At 48.9% G+C, this 24,771-nt stretch overlaps 1 protein-coding gene across 4 annotated transcripts in view; it reads right to left on the reverse strand.

The window, feature by feature from the left end:
* Window positions 1-17,266, reverse strand: part of EDRF1 (erythroid differentiation regulatory factor 1) — a 36,299-nt gene extending 19,033 nt beyond the window's left edge. For 2 of the 4 annotated variants that reach the window (XM_062214942.1, XM_062214941.1), the window contains exons 1-15: window positions 17,064-17,266; window positions 16,446-16,654; window positions 14,945-15,011; window positions 14,200-14,325; window positions 12,133-12,257; window positions 11,736-11,892; window positions 9,050-9,151; window positions 8,669-8,790; window positions 7,974-8,085; window positions 6,821-6,968; window positions 6,639-6,747; window positions 6,202-6,313; window positions 3,803-4,066; window positions 1,331-1,402; window positions 863-1,013 (exon numbers count right to left, since the gene is read on the reverse strand). In XM_062214942.1, the coding sequence (XP_062070926.1) occupies window positions 863-1,013; window positions 1,331-1,402; window positions 3,803-4,066; window positions 6,202-6,313; window positions 6,639-6,747; window positions 6,821-6,968; window positions 7,974-8,085; window positions 8,669-8,790; window positions 9,050-9,151; window positions 11,736-11,892; window positions 12,133-12,257; window positions 14,200-14,325; window positions 14,945-15,011; window positions 16,446-16,654; window positions 17,064-17,171 (1,984 nt within the window). In that variant the 5' untranslated portion in view covers window positions 17,172-17,266. The remainder of the gene's footprint in view (window positions 1-862; window positions 1,014-1,330; window positions 1,403-3,802; window positions 4,067-6,201; window positions 6,314-6,638; window positions 6,748-6,820; window positions 6,969-7,973; window positions 8,086-8,668; window positions 8,791-9,049; window positions 9,152-11,735; window positions 11,893-12,132; window positions 12,258-14,199; window positions 14,326-14,944; window positions 15,012-16,445; window positions 16,655-17,063) is intronic. The other 2 variants (XM_062214945.1, XM_062214943.1) reach the window with 1 other exon arrangement.
* Window positions 17,267-24,771: the final 7,505 nt, after the last annotated feature.

Raw genomic sequence — 24,771 nt, forward strand, 5'->3', positions numbered from 1 at the left:
GGACAGTGGCCAACAATGATACTTCCAGCTCGCTAGACTATGGGAACAGCAGCCAGTGCCTCGATAAGACTGACCATGGACACGCAGCTAAGCATTCTCGAGTGTATATATATATGTTTTTTTTTTTTTTTTTTGGACAGGCAGAGTTAGACAGTGAGAGAGAGAGAGAGAGAAAGGTCTTCCTTCCGTTGGTTCACCCCCAAAATGGCCGCTGCGGCCGGCGCTGCGCCGATCTGAAGCCAGGAGCCAGGTGCTTCCTCCTGGTCTCCCATGCGGGTGAGAGCACTTGGGCCATCCTCCACTGCCTTCCCGGGCCACAGCAGAGAGCTGGACTGGAAGAGGAGCAACCGGGACTAGAACCCGGTGTGCCGGCGCCACAGGCGGAGGATTAGCCTAGTGAGCTGTGGTGCCGGCCAGCACTCCCGAGTATTAACTCTTCAGTCCTTCTATCCGCCCATCACAGCAGGCTCTATGACCGTCTCCAGTTTGAGAGAACAAAGCCACGATTCGAAGCGAGGCAGTCCGGCTCCTCTGTGCCTGTAACACTCCACTGCTTTAACCAAAGCAGCAATTTCTTAGGAGAACTTTGCCTCATGACTGCTGACGGCAGTGATCCCTCCCGGAGGGTACTGGGAACACACAGGTGCCTCATGCTCTTATTAGAAATATGGACGAAAGATCAAAATTACCCTGCCTTGTTTGCGACTGTGAACGAAAGGACACATCCCCCTGCTGCCCATTCAGTGATGTCCTCCTTCCCTCAACTCCTTCAACGACGCCTTAACTGACAAGAGTCTGCGGTTGATAAAGCATCAGCGTGTGATTCTATCGAAGGCCTTATCTGCACATCCATTCAACTTACTTTTGTCCAAAAACAAGGCCATCTGCTTCTCTAGCCCCTCAGGACCCCCCCTTGTGGATTCGTCTTCATATTTTAACGGGATTGGGGTGCTGGGGTCAGCTGCCGGAAGGTCACTTTCTTTTTTGATGCTGCTATCTACAGATTTTAAACCCTTTAAAAAAAGGAAAAACATTTACTATACACTTAACTGAGGTCAACTGAAAACTAAATACAAGGCAGTATCTGGACTGAGGTCAACTGAAAACTAAATACAAGGCAGTATCTGGACTACTGAATACATTTAGGAGAATTTCTATGTTGGAAACAGACTTTTAAAAAGCACATCTGATTTGAAAGATTTGGGACAAACTGATTTGATTTCTACTTTACGCTTAAAGAAAAAGGATAATATCCAGACACCACAGGGAAACTGCTATTTACATATCAGGAGCAATCTTTACTGAGAAAGGGAGACTAAGTTACACTCACCTCCAGAACATAGCTGAGGACAAGCCGGCAGCGCTCCTCCGTGTCATGGCAAACCGGGAACGCACAACTGGGCTTCAGAAACAAACATTTAGAGTGGTTAGTATTCTCCCAGAACAACAGGTCCCACAGCGCTCACGTCCTGGGGACGACTACAACTCTCAACCCAGCAGTTCAGAAATGTGCTTCTGCACGGAGCTCAGTGACGGATCTGACGCAGAGGTTGAGGGACGGTTTCCACTACAGAGCAAACAGCTGCAGACACCATCCACGGAAATCTCACCTAAGGAAGACACCACCTGGCAGATGCCACTTTAAGAACTGGAAATTCCAAAACCCATTCTATTATGACAAAAAACACAAACACTAGTAATGTTTTAAATAAATGGACTACCAAATCTAATAGGTCAGTGTAACTCCCCTAATTAGTCGCAATACTTGGCACACACAATTAACAGTATCATCAATTTAGCAGTAAGTTAACACATATCACCAATGATCTCACTGTTTAATTTATTTGCCTAATTAAGGAGCAAGACCAGTTAACAGCCCCCATCCTCTAAGCAGCATTGCAAGGCCTTGCTGAGCACTCCGCTCTGCCGAGTCCTGGGAGGCCCACAGAGCGGGGACTCACACAGACGGCTGAGTGTCTGCCTTAGGACCCAGCAACGAGTGGGGGAGCGGACGCCGGACCCCTACTGACCGCCTGTGCAGCGCGTTATCCACAACGGATGAGGAATGCTGACCAAAGACGTGTTTCTGTGAGTACAGCAATTGCTCTGAACACCAACACCAAGGGCTGCTTCTGTGAGGAGTGCGCTGACCAACACACCACCCATCTAAATCACCAAAAGCCCCCACGGCCCTCACAATGCAGCTCCCCAAATACATGTAACTTTTGCCACCAATGCTTCTAACCAGAGAAACATTTTTTTACTCTGCTGTAAGGTTTAAGCTTAGAGTGTCCATTTAGATGAGCAGTGAAGAACTTCTTCCTATAGTCATTTAATCAAGTATTTCCTGAGCACCTATTACTTGCTCTAGGACGTGGGAGGTGGAGGAGTAACCGGACCTGCAGGAAACTTAGATTCCACTGACAAGAGACACTGGCAAAAATAGGAATTTCAAGTATAGGTAGGCATCTTAAGGAGACAAAAAGCAAAGCATGCTGGGGCTAGGGTTGTGGCATAGTAGGCTAATCTTTTTCCCTCTGACTTTGGTTTCTAGGATAATCTTTATCTTCATTTTGGGTACAGTTACAATTAAAATCAATTTTGGGGGCGGCGATATGGCCTAGTAGGCTAGGCCTTTGCCTGCAGCATCAGCATCCCATGTGAGCGCTGGTTTATATCCTGGCTGCTCCTCTTCTGATCCAGCTCTCTGCTATGGCCTGGAAAAGCAGTAGAGGATGGCCCAAGTGCTTGGGCCCCAGCACCTGCATGGGAGACCAGAGAGAAACTCCTGGCCTCAGACTGGCCCGGCTTTTGCCATTACAGCCATTTGGGGAGTGAACCAGCAAACAGAAGACTTTTTTTCTCTCTCTTCCTCTCTCTGTCTGTAACTCTACTTCTCAAATAAAATCTTTAAAAAACAAAAACAAAAACAAAAAAAACCACACACACAAAAACCCAAACCAACTTTGGCCAGTGGTCAGGAAGTCTCCTTGAAGAGGTGGCATGTCAGTCAAGACTAAAGGTGTAGAAAAAGTTGCCCTGCTGGCGCTGTGGCATAATGAGTAAAGCCGCCACCTGAAGTGCTGGCATCCCATATGGGTGCTGATTCGAGTCCCGGCTGCTCCACTTCCAACCTAGCTTCCAGCTAATGGCCTGGGAAAGCAGAAGAAGACGGCCCAAGAGCTTGAGCCCCTGCAACCATGTGGGAGACCTGGAGGAAGCTCCTGGCATCAACCTGGCTCAACTATGGCCACTGTGACCATCAAGGGAGTGAACCAGCAGATGGAAGGTATCTCTGTCTCTCCCTCCCTCTCTGTAACTCTTTCAAATAAACAAATCTTTAAAAAGACAGGTCCAATCTGGCCACATGGCCACGGTCACATAAAAAGTACTGCCTTTCCTAATATAGGGATAATGCCTCAGGTCCTTCCACACACAGATCAAAGGGCTCCTTCCTTCTCCACTTTGATTCTATGTTCACTAAGCAACTCACATATACAATTTCCCAGCAACACAGAACTCTAGAGAAGTGCTCTGGTGAGGAGACGTATCTGTGAGTGCACACTGGAAAGGAAAGTCTCCGCACAGAAAGTCACGGACCGATGTTTCGTTCACACACTGGTCCACCACAGGCGGGCACATGTGAGTCAGCTACCCTGGGACACTTCAGAACACGAAAAACTAACGATCATTAGACCCTGGGCCATGAAGGGTTTACTACTGGAGTAGTGTCATTTTGAGGCCAATATATTCAATTAGCAATTGTGTGACCAAACTTTAACACAAAATCTAACATGCTTACTCTGATCTGATGGATGGATTTGTATTTTTCTGGTACCGACAATTCTCCCACAGACTTAATGATGGCTACTGCTTTGTTATCATGCGATGGGTCAGAGCTGCTGCTATAGGATCCATTTTCATCACTGTCTGGCATCTCCTCCTCCTCCTCCTCACTGTAACTTTCATCAGAATTCTCATTTAATGGAGATTCTGAGCTGTCTTCCTTTTTAGGTTCATCCAACTGAAAAAGTTCTGAAAGCATGTAATTGGCTGAAGCAATTATCTTATAAAAAAAAGAGAGAGAAACACGCGTAAGTGATTGCATCAAACCTGTCTCATCATTAAAAGACAAATTAATTCTATTAACACACAAATAAATTTTAGAAAAAGGTCTGCAAATAGGCTGTTTCTACCATAAAGATTCACACACACAAACACTCCCAATTCAAGTCACAAATACCCTGGGTGAGCTCTTAAAAACCTCAGGTGTTGATGTTTCTTATTTCCTGAAATTATTCCACTCTGAGCCATCACTCTTAAAAAAGGTGGCAAGAGTATTTCATTGGAGACAAAGCTTTTAGGTATAGAGTGTTCTAACTAAAATAATAGCAAATACCATCCCTCAAGTGAGAAATCACCATTTCTCTTTACAGACAGTGAATTAATACAAGTTTATCTGTAACAGGCAATCACTATTTATTACATATCATATGGTTCTAGGGGGAAGCTCTACTAGATTACAGAAGGAAAAGTCCGTTTTGACACCTGTTAAAATGAGCATGTATATATATATATATTAGCATTCACCCCTCTCTCCTGACTCTGTCTACCTTTCACACAAACCACATGAGTTCCATTAAATACCACCACCTCAATAAACAATCAGAAATTTAAGTCAGAAACTGTTCAGCCATTTTTCTGGGGAAAACTTTTTTTCCCTTTGAGTTCAATCTCTAGGATAATCTTTACCTTCAAATTGTTTATAGTTACAGTTAAAATCAATTTGGGGGGCTGGCACTATGGCCTAGTAGGCTAGGACTTCGCCTGCAGCACCAGCATCCCATGTGAGCACCGGTTCGTGTCCTGGCTGCTCCTCTTCCAATCCAGGTCTCTGCTTACAAGAAGGGAAAGCAGTGGAAGATGGCCCAAGTGCTTGGACCCCTGCACCCACATGGGAGACATGGAAGAAGCTCCCTCTCTGTGTCTGTAACTCTCTCAAATAAATAAATAAAATCCTTAAAAAAAATTTTTTTAAAATAAAGTCAACTTGGATCTTTTAATAAAAATCACATGGGCTGGTGATGTGTTGTAGTGGGTAAAGCTGCCACCTGCAGTGCCAGCATCCCACATGGGTGCTGGCTGGAGTCCCAGCTACTCCATTTCCAATCCAGCTCTCTGCTATGGCCTGGGAAAGCAGTAGAAGATGGCCCAAGTCCTTGAGACCCTGCACCCATGTGAAAGACTCAGAAGAAGCTACAGGCTCTTGGCTTCAGATCAGCCCAGCTCCAGCCATTGTGGCCATTTGAGGAGTGAACCAGTGTATACAGACACCTCTCTCTCTCTCTCTGCCTCTCTGTAACTCCGCCTTTCAAATAAATAAATAAATCTTTAAAAAAAATATTTACATATCCTACATACCTTTTCAGATTTTAAAAAGATACAATTAGCCTTATACCAAAAAATACCATTATCAAATTCAGACAACAGAGGATAGGGATGGTATAAAGTATGGGGAGCATGACTCAAAGAAAAAAAGATCTACCTACCTACCTAGAAATCTGAGAGACAGGCTGAGTCAGACTGGAGCCAGGAGCCAGAACTCAATCCAGGTCTCCTATGTGAGTGTCAGAGACCCCCAGTTACTGAGCCATCATCTGCTGCCTCGCAGGGGCTGCACTGGCAGGAAGCTGGAATCAGGAGCCAGAGCCAGGAATCGAACTCAGGCACTGCAACTGCTATGGGATGCAGCTGTCTTAACTACGGGGCCAAACAGCTGCCCCAAGAGAACATTCTGTAAGATGCATTTACATACAAAAGTAGGGGATATGAGCCTTATTTATATTTAAAAATATTCAGTTACAAGGTCCATTCATGTAAATGGGTCTTTAAGTTTTCCACCTTTTTTATTTTAATTTTTAATTAGTTTTCCTCCTTCCAATAGCAATAAAACCAAGAAAAAAGAGCACTACCACTACCATCATACAAATTACAGAGCAGTATTCACACGCACACACAACCTTTGTACCGCCATGCAGAGGCACAGATGACATTCAGTGTTTCAAGCACTCAGTGGCCACAGGCAGTTGGCGCCTTCCACCCCAGACAGCACAGTTGAGGAAATGCAGTAGGAGGCTTCACTGTGTAAGCAACAACTCTCAGCACAGTGCCAGAATTTTCTGGAACACACACACGTCTTACTTGAGGATGCCTGCTTTTGTCCAGCAATCTCACACAATTGAGCAGCAATGTTCTAATGGTCCCATAGTGTTTCTTATTTTGATTCTTCTTCATCATCATGTTACAAGCAACCCTAAAAGAAGTTTTTATATCAGCTTTACTCACTATTTGTCACTCTGCAAGACTCAAATCTAGACAGCTCTTATTTCTTTCTTTCCAACAGAATGAGGGCTACAAGAAACAACTAAACCTTGTACTTTGTCCCCCCACCCACCCACAGAAGTTTTTACTATGCTTTAGTAACAAAGTTGGGTAACATCTGGTGTGTGTGTGTGTATCCCCTCCCTGCAGCCGTGAAAACTCAGAACAGATTTACAAGACTGGCATGGCTAACAAGGCTGTGCACTTTACGATTTTACACAACGCTGTTTCCTCCTCTTGTTCCGTAAGGCACTCACTTGTATAAGAGAATGGCCACTGGCATTGTGAACGGGTTTTGATACTTGTCTTCAGTTTCTTCACACAGAGTAGTGAGATCGTAGAGCTTCACTATATCACTGCCACTTGCTGCAGAGAAAAACAAAGCCCACTTTGTAGGCGGCACTCCCACCAGTGACCGCCCACCGAGGGGTCAGCTCACCTTTGAAGAGCCAGTAAGTGTGTCCTTCCTTGGTGCAGTTCGATTTCAGAAATGATAAAATATTCTGCGCGATGTCTTTTATGACTTTTGTAGAAAAATTAGAATTTTCCAAATTGGGAATCTCTTCTGTCTTTATCATTTCATACTTCTGCAACATAAGTGGAAGGCAGTTTAAGCGGTGACCCGAGGAAGCAATACCTCGCTTATTAAAAGCAACCAAATAAGCGTTGCAGGCCCAGCCCCACTGCAGTCATTTGGGAAGTGAACCAGAGGATGGAAAATCTGTCTCTCTCTGTAACTCTCTTTCAAATAAATAAATAAATATTAAAAAAACAAAAAAACAACCACCAAACTAACACAACAAATTTTGCCTCCCAGATACAAAGCCTTTCTTTTACCAATGGAACCAAGTCCAACTCCTTAGCTGCTCGCCATTATTTGGTCCTGACATTTCCCACTCTTCTTTGACATGAATCCTGTGTTCCCTAACTGGACTTATCAATCCCTCCTTTGTCTACACTGGTCTGTTAAAACCCAGCTCTTATTTTTCTAGATGCTCACTACCAGTCAAGAGCCAGTTAAGATGCCCCTGCTCCCACAGTCTTGTCTCTGCCCTCCAGATTACCCAGACTTCCGTGGGAACTGAACTTTCCGTTCTCACCTCCTGTCTGCTGCTGCCTCCTCAGCACACCACCACTTCTCACCAGACTGGGATAAGGTGCCTCCCAACGTAACGTGCTCACGGAGAATTTGCTTATCTACCTTACATAATTTTCACTGTGGCCTCCCCTAAAACTGTGCCTATGCAGTGTACTGAATACATATTTGTATAATGAAGAAACATGGCCCCACCCCATACACACACTCAGGTAACAGCCATGGGTTTTTGGAATTAAAATTATAGTTCTATGATTACAAATGTAGGTTTTAGTACATTTTTATATTTGTATTTACATATGTATATATGATAGACCCAAAAATTACAAGTAAAATTATATTCCTTGTGACAACTAGAATTCTGATGTTACCAACTTTAAAACACTGAAAATTCAGTTTATTCACAGCTATCTTCTTTGCCAAAAATACACTTTAGTATTTAAGGCGGAAATACTCTGCCACAATTTGCATTTAGAAAAGCCACAGGGTATCTTACCTGTACAATTCCATTTACATGAAAACACATCACAAGCTCTGGCACATTGCATATCAAGTTGTCCAACCAATAGTCAATTCCAGTTAGCACATTAATTGGTTTGTTATTATCCCTGAAAATATACATGTTGGTGTTAACGGTTTAATTAAGATGTTCTGATATGAATCGTCAGACTTTCTTACCCATCTAAGTATTTTAATCTACTCTCCCTAGATGGAAAACGCCACACATGCTTTGCCAATGAGATAAGCACTACAGCTCAGTGGCTGTACTGTATCCAGCATCTTTTCGAAAGCTTTGTTTATATTTCTGACTGATAAGCAGGAAGTGTTTAGTAACAGGGGCTGGCACTGTGACCCTTATGGGATGCTGGCATCACAGACGGCAGCTTTATTCACTACACCACAATGCCAGCCCCAAGTTGATAACTTTGTATGGCCCAGGAATATCCATTATAAATATCCAAATAGCCCATGGCATAAAAAAGGTTCCCCATCCCTGGTGCAGACAAAGACTGAATTACAGAGCTTTTAGTATTTGCTGACAGCGGCTCCCTCCTTACAGTGACCATTTCAATTGGTAGGGGACGGGAGGAGGGGAACAAACGTAGAAGAGAGTGCCCAGACAAGGGTAAGCCATCAGAACACAGACGACAAGGGAAGAAGGCGACAGAAGAGGGGATGACAGCAGCTCACCTGAGACGTAAGCTGACTGCTGGGTATCTGCCCCCTCCAAATATTGGCATGTTGGAACCAACCAACATATGGATGTCTTCAAATGTCCACAGAATATTTCGAACAAAATCATTTTTAAGACCCTTTGATTTAAAACAGGAAATATTAGAATAAACCAAAGAGCCAAAATTCCCCCCATGATCCACAGAAACACTAGAAAAAAAGAGACAAAGGAGACAGAGTGAGTGAACCCCAGAGCCGTGAGATCACAGGGATGTTTAGACAGCGTTCTCGGGATGGAGCGGATCGTCTTCCCGACCCGTTCCACTGCAGACTAGGTTTTAGGTGCCGGAGTAGACTGGGGATTGGGTGCCTCCACTCGGGACACCGCGGAGCGCGTACCTGACTGTTCTCCCCGTCATTGAACAAAGTAGTCAGGTTTTGTTCTTTGGGCGCTGAGGCCACATGCCCCACCATGCATGAGGGTTCAAGAGGCTCACTTCCCTGTGAAAAGTGCAAGGGTAAGGAGTGACTGTGCTGCCAGCAGCTCTTCAACTGACCTGTTTTATATCACGCACACATTCAAAGCACAGCCCTGAAATCTACCCAAGTCAGGCTAATGCAAATCCCAACACGCATTACTGAGTGGCTTGCTTCAGCTATTAATTATCACAGCTACCAGAGAAGTTAACACACTGAGATCTTACTCCAATGACAGATACTAAATACTATTCCAAGCTTTTTTTTTTTTTTGGGGGGGGGGTGAATTTGATTACTCTTGGGTCTTTCAGCCTACCTCATCTCTACTGAACTGAAAAATTCCTAAGAAACCTCAGGCACAGTTTGAGACATCCTTGCCCTTCACAGTCTCCAGCTGGCATTTCCTAACACACACTTCACAGAAAACCAGTGCCTGTGACACCCGGTGTAAGTTTCCCAGAGTCAGGTTTGAAACGTGCTGCTTACCACACACCTGCTTTTGGAGAATAATGGCATTTGCTGCCATAAAGAAAAATCCGAGTGGTCCTGCAGTAGAGACGCCCCCCCCACACCCGCACACGCCAGCGCTCCGTCTCGGAGCACTGGGTCATTAACGTCTCCTGTGGAAACACTCTGGAAAGCACTCTTTTTGACAACGGGTAAACTCAATCTACTACTAAATTTCCCAACCATTATGACAGACACCATTAAGAAACACATCTTTAATGTCAATGCCCCAGGGGCCCCGAGATGGACATGAACGTGTACTGCTTATTGCATGAAGTGCTGCTCCCTTCTCATCTGTGTGGATGGTGCCAGGGTGGCCCTGCCTGCAGAGTGTGTGTGACACGAGCACACAGCCCACGCTGGCTCTTGTTTTCTCCCTCAGGAGTCCTCAGAAAATTCTAATTTTCCTGATTTTATTATTTGTTTACTCAGACAAGAACTCAACCTCTGACCCCTTCCCAAAGTTACAGCACCAGTTGCTTGCTTTAGTGGAGTCTGGGCTCTAGTTACAATGTTCTCAATAAAGGTTTGCTTCTAAGGCTTTACCACATTTAACCTCTATTATTGCTCAATAAAGCCTCAAACTAGTATGTTCAGTTTGAGGAATTAAGAAATTAGTGAAGTGATAGCTTGCAAATATAAATAAATCTCCAAATGTTAACGTTTTGGCAGTATAATGTCACAAAAATATTCTGCTATTGCAGAGGCCATCTGGCTGTCTCCAGGGCCCCCCTACATCCATACCTGTGGGGTACATGGACCAGAGGAGAACTGCATAGCACAGGCCCTGCAGTCACGAAATCTCAAGTTAAACCCTAGCTTGGACTTGTTACTGCATAACCACAGGAAAACATCTGCTTCTTGTTTGTAAAATGATACCATCAACACTCCCTTACATGTGCAGTTCCAAGGTACACATCACCAGACACACATCTAAGGTACCTGGCATGAGTGACATTAACGCACGCTTACTACAGTCTCCAGTCTCCAACACTCTTAATTAAACAAGGCACGGACAGAGGGCAAGGCTGGAGGAGGAAAGGCCTGGGTAAGAGGAGAGTAGTATTTCTCTTCTGTGGCCTTTCTTGTAAGGTGAGGGTTTTGAAGACAGGGAACACTAAATGAATTCTTCTAAAAAACCCTCGTGAAATATAATCCCATAGAAGAAACTGCATAAAACTGACAAAGTACAACGCTGATTACCACGACGCAGGACGGTGCTGGCACCAGCGCCCACCACGGCCTTCTCAGGCACCTAACAGCCCCGCCCTCCTGGTGACCACTGTGTGTGACTTGCAGGCTGATTTCTTCCTTGCTTGTGTTTAGTTTTCTCTCTCAAAATAAACTTAGAGTTATGTAGTTTTATGGGAAAAGTTAACTATTTTAAAGTGTACTAAAATCAAGTTACACCCCACAACTCTAGTTTGTGAAGACAATCTGCGTGAACAGTGCTCACCAGGTGGGAACACACAGTAAGGAGAAAACATAATTTACCAAGTCATAAACCTTACTTTTATTTTCTCTGGATTTATCCGGAAACAGACATGCCATAGTTTTTATCTATGAAGCTATTATTCTTTGATGGACACAATAAGGACAAAATAAACAAGCAATAAAAAGAAACCAAGAAAACCAGATTAAACAGACAACACATTCTATCTCTTCCTTTCTAAGTCTTATAACTTAACTGTGCACTAAGTCTCATTCATCCAGAAAATCGTTAAGGGATATTTTAGGACCCAATAATCTGACTAGAAGTTAAAGTGAAAAAAGGTCAGCACTTAAAATTACTAAAAAACCTAAGAATCTCAACATTAGATAAAAACTACTCATATGTAAAGTTAAAAATACACTGTCACAATCTTACATAGCACTCTTAAGACTTCAAGGAAAAAACAGCTTAGATGAACACATCGGTAAGCTATTTTAAAATATACTGAATGACCTGGCTATTTATGATAGCTCTTGTAAATTAAAAAAAAAATTCTAATTGTGACACAGAAACTGTCAGTCTTTACTTCCATTCATGCGTTGTTTCTAAAACAAGCTGACCGGCTTTGCCTTCCTGAGTGGCTGAGTTAGCGTCGAAGTCTTAACACACCTGACTGGAAGCACTGGGGTCTTCCGAGACTGAAGAGGGCACCTCAAAGGGAGCAGGCCACGAGGGCCCCTCGGAACCACTCGTCTGATCTGCGCTGGGCGACTCCTGCGGCTCCGCAGCAGACGGCACAGGCTGTGCGGCTCCATCACCATTGACGCTGGCCGAGGCAGAAAAGACATCTCAGTGTTTGAAATCTCTAAGACTTTGTCATTATCAGTTTGTAAAAACTAGATTCTACAGCCAAGCACCCGTCTGTTTTGTAAACAAGGAACACAAGACAAACGTGAACCACAGCACGGTGGTGAAACCAATTATTACTTTGACTAAGTTTCCACTGAATTTTAGGTGGGGATTTAATTTCTCTCCTTGAGGCAGAAATAAACAAGAGGCCCAGTACCTGTAGTACAAGAACTTGGAAAGAATGGCCTTCTGATACCAGTGCTCTTTACTCTTTTTCTTCCTCTGCCACTTCTGATCAATGAGTCTCTGGTAAAACTCTTTCAGCCACGTCCAATCACCAGTCTGAAGAATGAGAGAGTCAGAACACATGCGGCAAGATACTCGTCATCTATTATTCCTTGGCAGGAATATGCTTTTTGAATACTGCTTCACAAGCAAGCACTCATTCTCCTAGACTGAGTTCACACCACTTTAGGCAACGCTATCTTCCTTCTCTTCCTAAGCCAGGCTGGCAGAGGTGACCCCATCTTCTCCCTGACATTTTTCTTTGGTGCCTGGAGTAAGCCCTGCTTTGCACAATGTATTAAAATTACTGTGTGTGTGTGTGTGTTTAATTTGAAAGGTAGAGAGACAGAAGCAGAAAGATCTTCCATCCACTAGTTTACTCCCCAGTCTAGGCTTGTCCAGTCTAGGCTGGACAAGGCTAAGGCCAGGAACCTGGACCTCACTCTGGGCCCCAAGTCCTTGAGCTATTCCAGCTGCCTCTCCCGGTGCACAGCAGCAGGAAGCTGGACTCGGGAGTGCGGCCAGGACTTCAGTCCAGGAGCTCCGATAGCATCTTAACCGCTACACCAAATACTTGCCCCAGAGTGTTTTTAACCCAAACTGTGAGATGCTAAGGAGCCACGGGTGATTTAGGCACTGCCACATCTCAAGACCTCGTCCAGTGCACACTGCATACACACAGACTGAACAGAACTGTGGTCTTTTCACAGGGAAAAACACTTCTGTTAAATGTCAATTTAATTCACTGTAACTTATTTCCCTTTATCAAACACTGCAAGAGATCCTTTAGAATAGCCCATGGATTGGCAGAACCATGAACTCTGTTATCAGTCCCCAAAAAGTTATTGTCAAAATGGAGAGTAAGCTTTGAGAAATTAAAACATTGCTACATTTCACAAAAGTCTCCACTGTCAGCACATGGGTGTAAAATGGTTGTTTACCAACTCAGAGCCAGAAAAGCTAGGCTTTAAGAAAATCAGTTGGGCTGGCGCTGTGGCCCAGTGGGTTAAGCCACCAGCTGAACACCTGCATCCCATATGAGCGCCTGTTCGAGTCCTGGCTGCTCTATTTCTGATCCAGCCGTTAATGCGCCCGAGAAAGCAGCAGATGATGGCCCAAGTACCTGGGTCCCTGCCACCCAAGTGGGAGACCTGGCTGGAGTTCCAGGCTCCTGGATTCAGCCTGGCCCAGTCCTGACTGTTGGGGTCATTTGGGGAGTAAATCAGCAGATGACAGACCTCAATCTCTGTCTCTGTCTCTCCCTCTCTCTCTGTAACTCTTTCAAATAAATAAAACACATTTAAAAAAAATAATCAATGAATTCTAACAACTATTTATTCATAAGAATAGCTTTTAACATTTTCCAGATTTCTTGGCAGCCATTTTTCCTAAGAATGTCTACAATGGAGACATCAAAGAATTTTTCAAAAAGTAAAACTACTTCTTTTAATTTCATAGTTTACAACTTTCTTCACTGGCTTCAATCTTTTTCTTCAGAAGAAGCCCAGATGTTACTATCAACAAAAAAAAAAATCTCTTCTTTCTCATGTATTTTTCCTTCATTAAAGCTTTATCTGTAGTATAACTTTTCATTGTTTTAAAGTTAATTTTATTTAAAAAACAGAAAGATGGGGGGGGGCTTCCACTCCCCATTTCACTCCCTGCTAGTTCACTCCCCAAATGCCTGCAACAGCTGGAGTTGGGCCACACCAAAGCCAGGAGCAAAGAACCTCAGCCAGGTCTCCCACGCGGCTGGTGGGAACCCTGAACCATCATCTGCTGCTTCCCAGGTGTGCGTTAGCAGGAAGCTGCACAGGAGCAGAGGCGGCACACCTGGCACTCCGAGATGGGACGCAGGTGTCCCAAGCAACAGCTTGACCACAACGCTAGCCCCAACTTTCTGTTTCTGGATCACTGAAGCCCACTTTTGTCTTTCTGTGAAATAAAATGTTACTTCTGGTCACCCTGAGTAGCCAGAATAGTGCTCCGAGGCCACTACCTGCGATGACCTCATGAAGAGCTCCTGAATGTCCAGCTCGTCCAGCAGCAGGGTCCTCCCTATGCGGTGCACGGCCATGCTCACATGCGACTTGCTGTAGGGAATCTTCAGCAGCTTTTTGATGTTCTGAAAAAAATCAAGAAGAAAAACAGTTTAGAAAGACCTTTTTAGTGTGACGTGGAAGCTTCCAAATTTTAACTTCATTCCATTGAAAGTCTAATACATCCTATTCCCTTAAGGTTAACAGCTTGTGCTTTACACACAGAACTGACACAAACACAGGCAGACCGACCTGCGAAGTCAGCATCACTTTATGAGCCATACTGCATTAAGAAAAAGACAAGGAAACATTTATTTTTACGAAACCACAGGTCACACTGCTACGCTGAGCTAGGCTTTAACCTATCAGATAAAGGCAACCACCAGGATCAACAGACTTTACTGGAAACAGCATTTCTAATGTTCAACTGTAACATGCAGAATAACCCCATAACCCATGTCAATCAGGGCTGCTGGAACAGAACCACCAGTCCCAACGCCGTCCCACGCCAGCATTTTGGGCTGCTTCCCGCACTCTGAAGAAAAGCATTCTACAGAAAGCCACTTTAATAACACAAAGGCATCTCGTAACCAGACAGCGTAACGGTACTTCATCACTGATTTCTCAAGGCTGCAAAACACAGCCTCACCCAAAACGTCCGCCATGATGGACCCCACGGCTACATCAGACAGCAGCGGCACTTACTTCAGAGTCGGAGACGACGTCCACATCGTTGCCCACCGAGTCAATGAAGTCGTACGCCATGCCGAAACTGCCGGAGAGAAAGCCCGCGAGTCAGGAGGGGGCGGCCACTGCGCTCCTAGGACCCATGTCTGCGCTTCAGTGTCTGAAATCAGGCATGTCTCAAAACTGCCAGCGTCTCAGACCAGATAAAATACAGGAGTGATCAGGGGAAGGAAACATCTACAGTTTAAAGAAACAAGTATTTTTATCCTCATGAAACCCAAAACACCTCCAAAGAAAATCATGCAATGTTTTATTCCTTTTTTATTCTATTTATTCTTTATTTTTATCCTTTCTTTTTACTTCCTAGGAAGACAGGGAAATAGAAACATTTATTGGTATCTCAGCTCCTGGGATGGTGTTCTTAGTGATAAAACAATTCTTTTAAAAATACAAATAAATACACTTTCACAAGGAAAAAGAAAAAAATTAAGCAGCATGTGACTCAGGGAGGTCCCACGCGAGGCCCACCTATGGTCTGAGAGCCCGGGAAGTGGCTGACGTCACCATCCTGCAGTCAGTCATGACGCACCCCACCCCTGCCTCACTTCAAAGCATGTTCCTAGGACCTGCCGGGTGCTCCAGGCAAGCTACTTCTTTCTCGGCTGGTTACTCGTGTGCACAACTAATGAATGTGCCTGTCCCAAAGGGCTGCTGTGAGAAATGAACATCTAAAACAACGGCAGGCCGTCTGCACAAAGTCAACGTGATCACATCACCCCTGTGTTTACACAACCAAGCCGGGCTTCCAGGAAGACATCTGGGTGATGCCCAACTTTTTTGCTAACATAAATAATGCTACAAACAAACTGCAAATATAACTTCTACCTCTGGGGCATAAGGAAAACGCCCACAGCACTGGCTCATCTAAGTTACGTGGAAACACTCAGGGTTCCCTCGCTGAGTGAGAGTGGGGAGAGAACTGTGTGAGAATGGGGACAGCGGCAGGTGTTCTCTGTAGGGCCCGGGCCACCCCCAGCCACAGGCACCCCCTTTGCCCTGCCTGGGCCGGCCGCACACCTTCAGAAGGCGCACGTCTGTGCCACACCGTGCGTGCCGCTCCCTGCAGACCCTAACACAGCCCATGGGGGAAGGGGGGAGGGCACTGCCCCGCCTGGGCCAGAAGGCGCACGTCTGTGCCACACCGTGCGTGCCGCTCCCTGCAGACGCTAACGAGCCTACGGACGTAGGGGAGAGGGCACTGCCCCGCCTGGGCCGGCCGCACACCTTCAGAAGGCGCACGTCTGTGCCACACCGTGCGTGCCGCTCTGCAGACCCTAACGCAGCCTACGGACGTAGGGGAGAGGGCACTGCCCCGCCTGGGCCGGCCGCACACCTTCAGAAGGCGCACGTCTGTGCCACACCGTGCGTGCCGCTCTGCAGACCCTAACACAGCCCACGGCGGGGAGAGGACCCCGCGGGCCGGCACGCCCGCACGGAGAGGTGCCCCGGCCGCACGCACCTGGAGAACGGCTTGCTCTTCCGGCTGCTGCCCAGGACGGTGGTGCCCGCGGGCCCCAGCGTGGCGCTCTCCCGCAGCCAGTTGGCCGGGGGCAGCTTCAGGTCCGTCTTCTCCTCCAGGCGGGCGAAGGCCGTGCGCGGCGGCGCCGAGGAGTACTTGACCACGGCCCGGCTCTTCACCTCGCCGCCGCCGAGGAGCAGGGCCGATCCCTGAGGGGCGAAAACCCCGCCTTTACCGCCGGAGCACCGAGGGACCCGCGCCCCGCGCCCCGGACCGGCTCGGCCGGACGCAGCTCCGCTCCCCACTGACTGCGGGGCCGCGGGGATGCCCGCGAGCAGGCCGGCGCAGGCCCACGGTGCGGGACCCTGCCCACGCGCGGGGCCGCCTGCGGGAGGACGGCCGCGACGCTGCCCACGCGCGCCCTGCGCCCCCGGAGACCCGGCTGAGCCCCGCGCGAGCGCGCACAGCGCGTGCACCTCGCCCGCCGGCTGTCACGGCGCGCGGAGGCCGGCTGCCCGCGGACACGCACACGGACGCGGAGCCGTGCCGGGGAGGCAGAGCTGGCGGGAACCAGGACTCGGCCCGCGGGGCGGCCCCGCACCCCCGCCGCGGACTCACCTGGGCAGCCGGCTCCTCGGACTCTCCCTGGGGCAGGAGCGTGAGTCCCCCTCGGGCAGCGGCCCCGAGCGGCGGAGCCTCGGCTCCGGCCTCCTTGGGGTCCCCCATCTCTACGGTCCGGGACAGCTGGGGCCGAGTAGGGCGGCGAGACCCCGGGCCCGGCCGCGCAGCTGGAGGCGCCAAAGACGCGCCCCACAGCGCACTTCCGGTACCTGACAGGAAGACCGGCGCAGTGGTCAAGTCTCGCGAGTTTTGTCCTGGCGGTTCGGCCCCGCCTCCCGCAGCGGGGGAGCCGCCTCCGCGGCGCGGGGGAGGGCGGGAGCTGCAGTGCGCCTGCGCCGGGCAGAGTCGCTCCTGGGGACTACTTCTCGCGGTATCTGACGCCCAAGCTCCGCCCCTTGCGCGTCGCTTGGCTTTGTGGGCAAATAGTTCTGGGCGCCTGGGCGACGGGGAAAGCGTGCGTCGGGCCGGGCAGCTCGTGGCGCTGCGGCTCCGGGTCCGCGAAGTAGCCCAGTGTTGTTAGCCCCGCGCCTTCTCGCCTCCAGGGCCTCTGGCGCGCGGGGAGGCCCGGGGAGGGCGAGGCGGGCCCGGGTGATGGGCAGGAGCTCGTCCGGAGGCCCGGATGGCGCCCCTCCCGGCCGAGCCATGGCGGCGGGGGCGCGGGGGCCCGCGGGAGGCTGGGCTCGCCGTGCTGCCCCTGTGCGCACCCTCGCAGAGCGTGCGTTTGCGGCACAGCGCGGTCCGGCGCTAAGAGGCCGGGGGCTTCGGTCCCTGCCGGCTCCTGCAGCCCGGCTCGCCGGTGTCCAGCGGCTCCGACGTCCTCAGTCGAGCCGGGAGTTTGGAGACGCCGTGTTACTGCGGACACGGCCTCCCCGCGTGTGGATTTCGATGTCTGCCGTTTGCTCCGTGTGGCCAGCTGGACGCAGGCGGCCCCAGGAGGCTGGCGCAGTCTGGCCTCGGTTCGTAATAAACCCCGTGCGCCCAGGGAGTGTTCAGGATGTTTACATTGCGTGCTGCAGGTACAAGTGATCAACTTTTAAAGGCAAGTGTTTAACATCCCGGCTTTATAAACGTAGGTCTACAGAAGCCTCTCCCGATAACGTGAACTGAGCCGCCAAGGCTTTCGGTAGCTCTGTTTCACTTTGTATTTTTGGGAATTACAATAAAGTGGAGTTTGTGTTACGTTTTAGAGACGTGTAATCGAGCTCTGGTCGGCCTTCGGTCCTGCTGTGTTGTGCAGCTCTGTGTCAGAATCGGGACCGGCATGGCACTCACTGCCCCTCTGAGCGGTCCGCACCAGGTTCCCTGAGCCAGGCCAAACAGGAAACGACCAGTTAGTTCAAACATCAATTGGGGGAGGGGGCGCCATAGGCAGTTCTAAAGGAGCAGCAAATGATTTTTAGAACAGTTGAATGCCCGGGACTGGGCTCCTGTGGGGCCCTGGGGCGGTGTTGGATTTTCAGTCTCTGGTGGGAGTTTGCTCTTTTGTGGTCGATGGCACTTCAATCAAGACTGGAAGGCGCGGGGTCCCTCTGCAGATCCAGTCTGCAGGTAAAGAAGAGGACTGGGAAAAGCACCCTGCCCGCAGCTGCGGAGAGAGATGACCTCACTCTGAGACTGTCTGTCCAGCTCCGCCGGGGGTGTTGCTTCCTGCACCCCACCAGGAAGTGCCCAGCCCGGTGTGGACAATGCCTAGTGGAAACTGCTGGGAACAGTCTGTGACAAGGCAGAGCAGAATGAACCCAAGCAGGAAGAGGGGTCCTCTTCGGTTGTGAAGGGGAGTGGCCCCTGAGGGCTGCAGAAACGGCACATCTGGGGGCCCTGAGGTCTGTACGTGCTGCGTGCTCTGCTTTTTTTTTATTCCCTATTCAAACACTTTTATTTGCCATGGGCTTTTTTTTTTTTTTGAAGTTATTGTTTTAATGTAAGTGGTTGAAATATGTTGTGTGGAAGCCATGGCTAATGACTTTAGAATTCCTGCTCCTAGGACACTCTTTTTTTTTTTTTTTTTTTTTTAATTTTTATTTGACAGGTAGAGTTACAGACAGTAAGAGAGAGAAAGGTCTTCCTTCTGTTACCGGAGAAATTGCAGGGTTCTTGTCTTCGCGCAAGAAAGAATTCAGGCGTGAGACAGAGAGCAGTGGGAGGTAAAATAGTAAGGTTTATTAAGAAGGAACATCTGTAAGGACGGATGGGCACCTCTCCAGACAGGGCCTGAGAGAGAGTGCCCAGTCCCTCAGACTGGGGGAGAGCGGGGCTGCATGGGTGAGTGGAGAGTACACCCGGCCAGGCCAGGCGGGCGGCTCAGCAAAGATGCAGAGAGCTGAGCGCGCAGTCCAGTTGAGGCTGGGGGTTTTAAGGAGATGGGTCTTGCTTCCCCACCTCTGCTCCTCTTGGAACAAAGGGCTTTTTGGATGTAAATAGAAAAACTTCTCTTGAAGGTCTGAAACAAAGGACTTTATGGATGCAAATATTATCAGACCTGAGGAAGGGAGCAGGGTGTTTGACATGCAGATACTGGGCTGCACCTGGGAGATTGTGGAAGATTTATCAGGCAGGAAGCAGGAGGGGTGAGGGCCTCCACCTGGCAGGTTATCAGGTAGAAGGGGGCAGGGCAGGCAGGATGCGAAATCTGGGCTTCCCCTGAAACCTTGTTAGGATGACTTTGAGATGCAGATGCATATAGATGTCTTCTGTTTAGGCCTGTCACACACACATAAGCTCATAACTGACTTCCTACCTAACACTTCCGTTGGCTAACTCCCCAAGTGGCCGCTACGGCTGGTGCTGCGCCGATCCGAAGTCAGGAGCCAGGTGCTTCTTCCTGGTCTCCCATGCGGGTGCAGGGGCCCAAACACTTGGGTCATCCTCCACTGCCCTCCCGGGCCACAGCAGAGAGCTGGACTGGAAGAGGAGCAACTGGGACTAGAACCGGCGCTCATATGGGATGCCGGCTCCGCAGGTGGAGTATTAACCAAGTGAGCCACAGCACCGGCCCCGAGCCCTGTTCTTTTTAAGATTTATTTATTTGAAAGTCAGAGTTACTCAGAGAGAGAAGGAGAGGCAGAGAAAGACAGACAGGGAGAGAGACAGAGAGAGGTCTTCTATCTGCTGGTTCACTCTCCAGTTGGCCACAACAGCCAGAGCTGTGCCTATCCAAAGCCAAGAGCCAGGAGCCAGAGCTGTGCCTATCCAAAGCCAAGAGCAGGGGCCCAAGGACTTGGGCCATCCTCTGCTGCTTTTCCAGGCCATAGCAGAGAGCTGGACTCGAACTGGCACCCATATGGGATGCCAGCGCCACAGGCGGAGGATTAACCAAGTCAGCCACGGCGCCAGCCTCACGTGTGTTCATTTCTACATTGTGCCGGTGTCTGCTCACCACTCCCCTCCCCAGCCTCCACTCAGGATGTCTCCCTCTGGGGCATTGGCCAGTGCTGTCACATGTCTGCTTGACTCCCCAGTGCCTGGCGTTCTGCCTGTTAAATGTGGCACAGTGCATAAAGCCACCACCTGCAGGCCCAGCATCCCCTATGGGTGCCGGTTCAAGTCCTGGCTGCTCCACTAACGATCAAGCTCTCTGCTACGGCCTGGGAAAGCAGTAGAAGGTGGCCCAAGTCCTCGGGCCTCTGCACCCACATGGGAAACCTGTAAGAAACTCCTGTCTCCTGACTTCAGATTTTCAGCACAGCTCTGGCCATTACGGCCATCTGGGGAGTGAACCAGCAGATGGAAGACCTCTCTCTGCCTCTGCCTGTCTGTAACGCTGCCTTTCAAATAAAAAATCTGAAAGAAGGAAGGAAGGAAGAAAAAAATGTTGAATCAGTGAACTTCCAACAACTTATTCCTTAGCTCTGCCTTTGCTGGTGCTCTTCCTTTATCAAGAACGCGCCCTCCCTTCTCACCTGGACTATGCCTGCCCACTTCCCAGGGTACTCAGGTACCGTCTCTAAAGAGCCTCTCCTGACACCTCCCTCTCCTTGTCCCCCAGGCCCCTGCCTTTGCTCCCCCTGCGTGTATCACTTCATCTTGCACTTGTCACACGGCAGAAGTACCTGCTTGTGTCTGCCTGCCTTGCCGACTGAGCTCACAGGCGCGTGTGCCGTCTGATCATCTGCTCCCTCTGCACCAGGCCCCACACCCACTGACAGAACTGCTTTAGCCCTCAGGCGATGCAGGAAACCTAGGAGGGCTGACAGCCTTTTAAAACGCTTCTCAGCATGTTTGCCATGTAAGACAGTGTGGCTGACTCCAAAATACTTCAGTCTGCGAAATCAAAGCTAAAAATGTTTAATGAAGTAGCTCCAAGATACTGCAGTGTCAATGTCATTCATTATTTAAGTCGGTATTGACATACAGTTTGTTCTATTCTAAAACAATTTGTAGATGAGACTTTCTCAGGTTGCAGAATTCCTCCCAGCGTGCAGGGTGATTTCCAGGAAATCCCAGCAGTCCTAAGTTCACTCGTCGCACACGGTCTTTTCCAAAGCAAAATTAGAAATCCTCCGAAAAAATTTTGCAATATGACAATTGTAGCAGGCTGATGTGTTTTGGGGGTGCTGCCAAGAACTGAAGTGCCCAGTGCACCTGCAGTTCCTACACAGCTCTGCCAGCGGAGGAGGCCAAAGCCCAAAATAATCCTACCTCAGGCAACATCTGGGGTTGAGGTCTTTTTGTGCCATGGTCCCCGTGACCGCAAGTCTCACAGCCAGCCCCGTTCCTTGTCTTGCTGTATCTGGGAAGGCTCCTGATCGTGGTGCAGAGCTGGAAGGGGATTTGGGATTATCAGAGCCGGCCCCTTCCTCTCGAAAGGAGAGGAACCCAGCCCTGTTGACCAGAGTGACTTGTTGGACAGCATCTGAAGTAGTAGGCAGCCATGCTGGGGCTGGTGCCCCGCTCTCCTACTCGGACGGCTTCTGAAAGTCCCATGGCAAACACAGGTCAGTTTCATCAGTTTCAAAATCGTCTGAGGAACTTGCTAGGAGAGCATTGCCCCCGGCAGCCTGCAGGTGCAGCGTATCTGGAATGGTGCTGAGAAGTATGGATTGTTAGAGTGCTAGTTTATTTTATTTTTTATTTTTTGACAGGCAGAGTGGACAGTGAGAGAGAGAGACAGAGAGAAAGGTCTTCCTTCGCCGTTGGTTCACCCCCCAAATGGCTGCTATGGCCAGCGCACTGCGTCGATCCGAAGCCAGGAGCCAGGTGCTTCCTCCTGGTCTCCCATGCGGGTGCAGGGCCCAAGGACCTGTGCCATCCTCCACTGCACTCCCGGGCCAGAGCAGGGAGCTGGACAGGAAGAGGAGCAACCAGGACAGAATCCGGCGCCCCGACCGGGACTAGAACCCGGTGTGCCAGCACCGCAGGCAGAGGATTAGCCTAGTGAGCTGTGGCGCTGGCCGTAGAGTGCTAATTTATAACCGCGCTGGCTGTAGAGCACACCTCAGGACAGTGATCTCCCAACACGATCTCCTGGGGTATAGGAGGAATGTAGCTTTTGTTTTTAATCTGTAAAGGGCAAAATTCAGCTTTATTAATAGTATATGGACTGCCACAAGCCCCTTCCTTGGGCCATGGTCAGCCAGTATCAGACGAGCGTGGGTTGTGCTGCCCGAACACGTCAGAGGCTTACACCTGGGATTGCCAGGTGTAATACACTAGGTTAAATCGGAATTTCACATAAACAATGACAAATTTAGAATGAGGACACCTCAGATATCAGCATGGGTGTGTCCCATACAAGACGTGTTTATGGGGGCCGCCGCCTGCACCACCGGCATCCCACATGGGTGCCTGTTGGAGTCCCAGCTGCTCCACTTCCAATGCAGACCCTGGCTAATGTGCTTGGGGAAGCAGTGGAGGGTGGCCAAGTCCATGGGCCTCCCCCAACGTGGGAGACCCGGATGAAGCTTCGGATCAGCCCAGCTCCACCTGTTGTCGCCGTTTCAGGAGCAAACCAGAGGATGGAGGATCTCTCTCTGTCTCTTCTCTGACCCACCTCTCTCTAACTCTGCCTTTCAACTAAATAAATTTTTATTATTATTTTTAAAGACATGTTTATAGTGGTTCATGCTGTCTTTATCTGGGACACAGGCTGATAAAACAGCCTTTTTGGAAGCATTACCAGTTGAAGTGGTGGTGGGACAGAAATTGATGAACCAAGAGCCAGTTCACAAATGGCATCACTGCCACGTACCTTGGGCCAAATGGGTGCCGTGGCCAAACTTGGCATCAGTGAGGCAGGGGTGCCTGAGGAGGGACTGGTCCCCTGTGACCAGCATGCAGGCCACCACCAGCAAATGGCAGCGTGGACAGGCTACTGGATGCTGTTGCAAGGTGAGAGTCGGCGACAAAGCAAGGCCTCTGTGAGAGTGATTTTGGGGTGACCTTGAAAAATCTCAGCCCACAGAGAGCACAGGTCATCCGTGACAAAAGCACTCACAAGAGCCAAGTTTAGAAATGAGTTATGGGGGCCGGGGCTGTGGCACAGCAGGTTAAAGCCCCAGCCTGCAGCACTGGCATCCCATATGGCCGCCGGTTCAAGTCCCAGCTGTTCCTCTTCCAATCCACCTCTCTGCTGTGGCCTGGGAAAGCAGAAGATGGCCCAAGTCCTTGGGCCCCTGCACCCACATGGGAGACCCACAGGAAGCTCCTGGCTCCTGGCTTTGGATCAGCTCAGTTCTGGCTACTGCAGCCATTTGGGGAGTGAACCAGTGGCTGGAAGACCTCTCTCTTTGGCTCTACCTCTTTCTATAACTCTTTCAAATAAATAAAAATCTTTTTAAAAAATGAGTTATGCATTTCCTTCTGCAAAGAGTGTTACACACTTTCTCGTCTTTCTGTGATGACAAGTAGCTGTCATTAGGATGCTACTTAGGGGCGCGATTCACAGAAACAAACAGACTTAATCTGCTCCTTCGAGATGGAGGTGCTGTTTTCTTAATGAGCGAGAAAGAATTTGGTTTTCAAAAGACTCTTATCCTAATGCAGCAAGCATTTTTGAAAATAGATGTTTGGAAATCTTTCCAGTGTTATGCGATTTTATTGCCAAGTGTGATGTGTGTTCCTTGTATATATGAAAAAATCTTGTATCTGCACACTTAATTTAGAAGCAGGAATTCCTAACCTCTTTCGGAAATCTTCCAAAAGGAGAGCGACTTTTCCGTATGTGGAGTTCTCGGGAGAGTGCTAGTGCGGGCGTGGCAGGCATGGGGGAGGTGGGGGAGGCAGCAGAGCGTGCTGAGGCCACACCACATGCCAGGGGTTGGGGAAAATCCTGTGTGCACTTAATTGTTTTCTTGGATCTGCTAGTTGGCCTGCTCAAATTCAGCGTGCCCAGACTGATCTCTTTGTCAACTGCCGACTGATTTGTTTACCCCAAAATGAGGCCTGCAAGACTCACTTCTCCTGGGCTGCCAGCAGGTTTTTTTCCTGTCTCCTATCTGTTACACATCCTGTCTTCAATTTACTTCCATGACAACAGTCTATCGACCTCTCCTCTCCAAGGAGGAGAAAACAAATCGCATGTGAAACAAGTTACCCGTGATCTCCCCGCTGCTCGTGACCGTACGGAATTGCCTCCTAAGAGGCTGGTGGGAATTTAGTCAAATTTCAGTTAAAACCTTTGCATGATTTGTGGGCAGAATTGAAATGGGAACTTGGATTTGGTAAGCACTGGGACTATGAAGTATTTTCAAATAGGATTTTTTTCCCC

Source organism: Lepus europaeus, chromosome 17, assembly GCF_033115175.1.
Source record: "Lepus europaeus isolate LE1 chromosome 17, mLepTim1.pri, whole genome shotgun sequence".
In the NCBI taxonomy this organism is placed as follows: domain Eukaryota; kingdom Metazoa; phylum Chordata; class Mammalia; order Lagomorpha; family Leporidae; genus Lepus; species Lepus europaeus.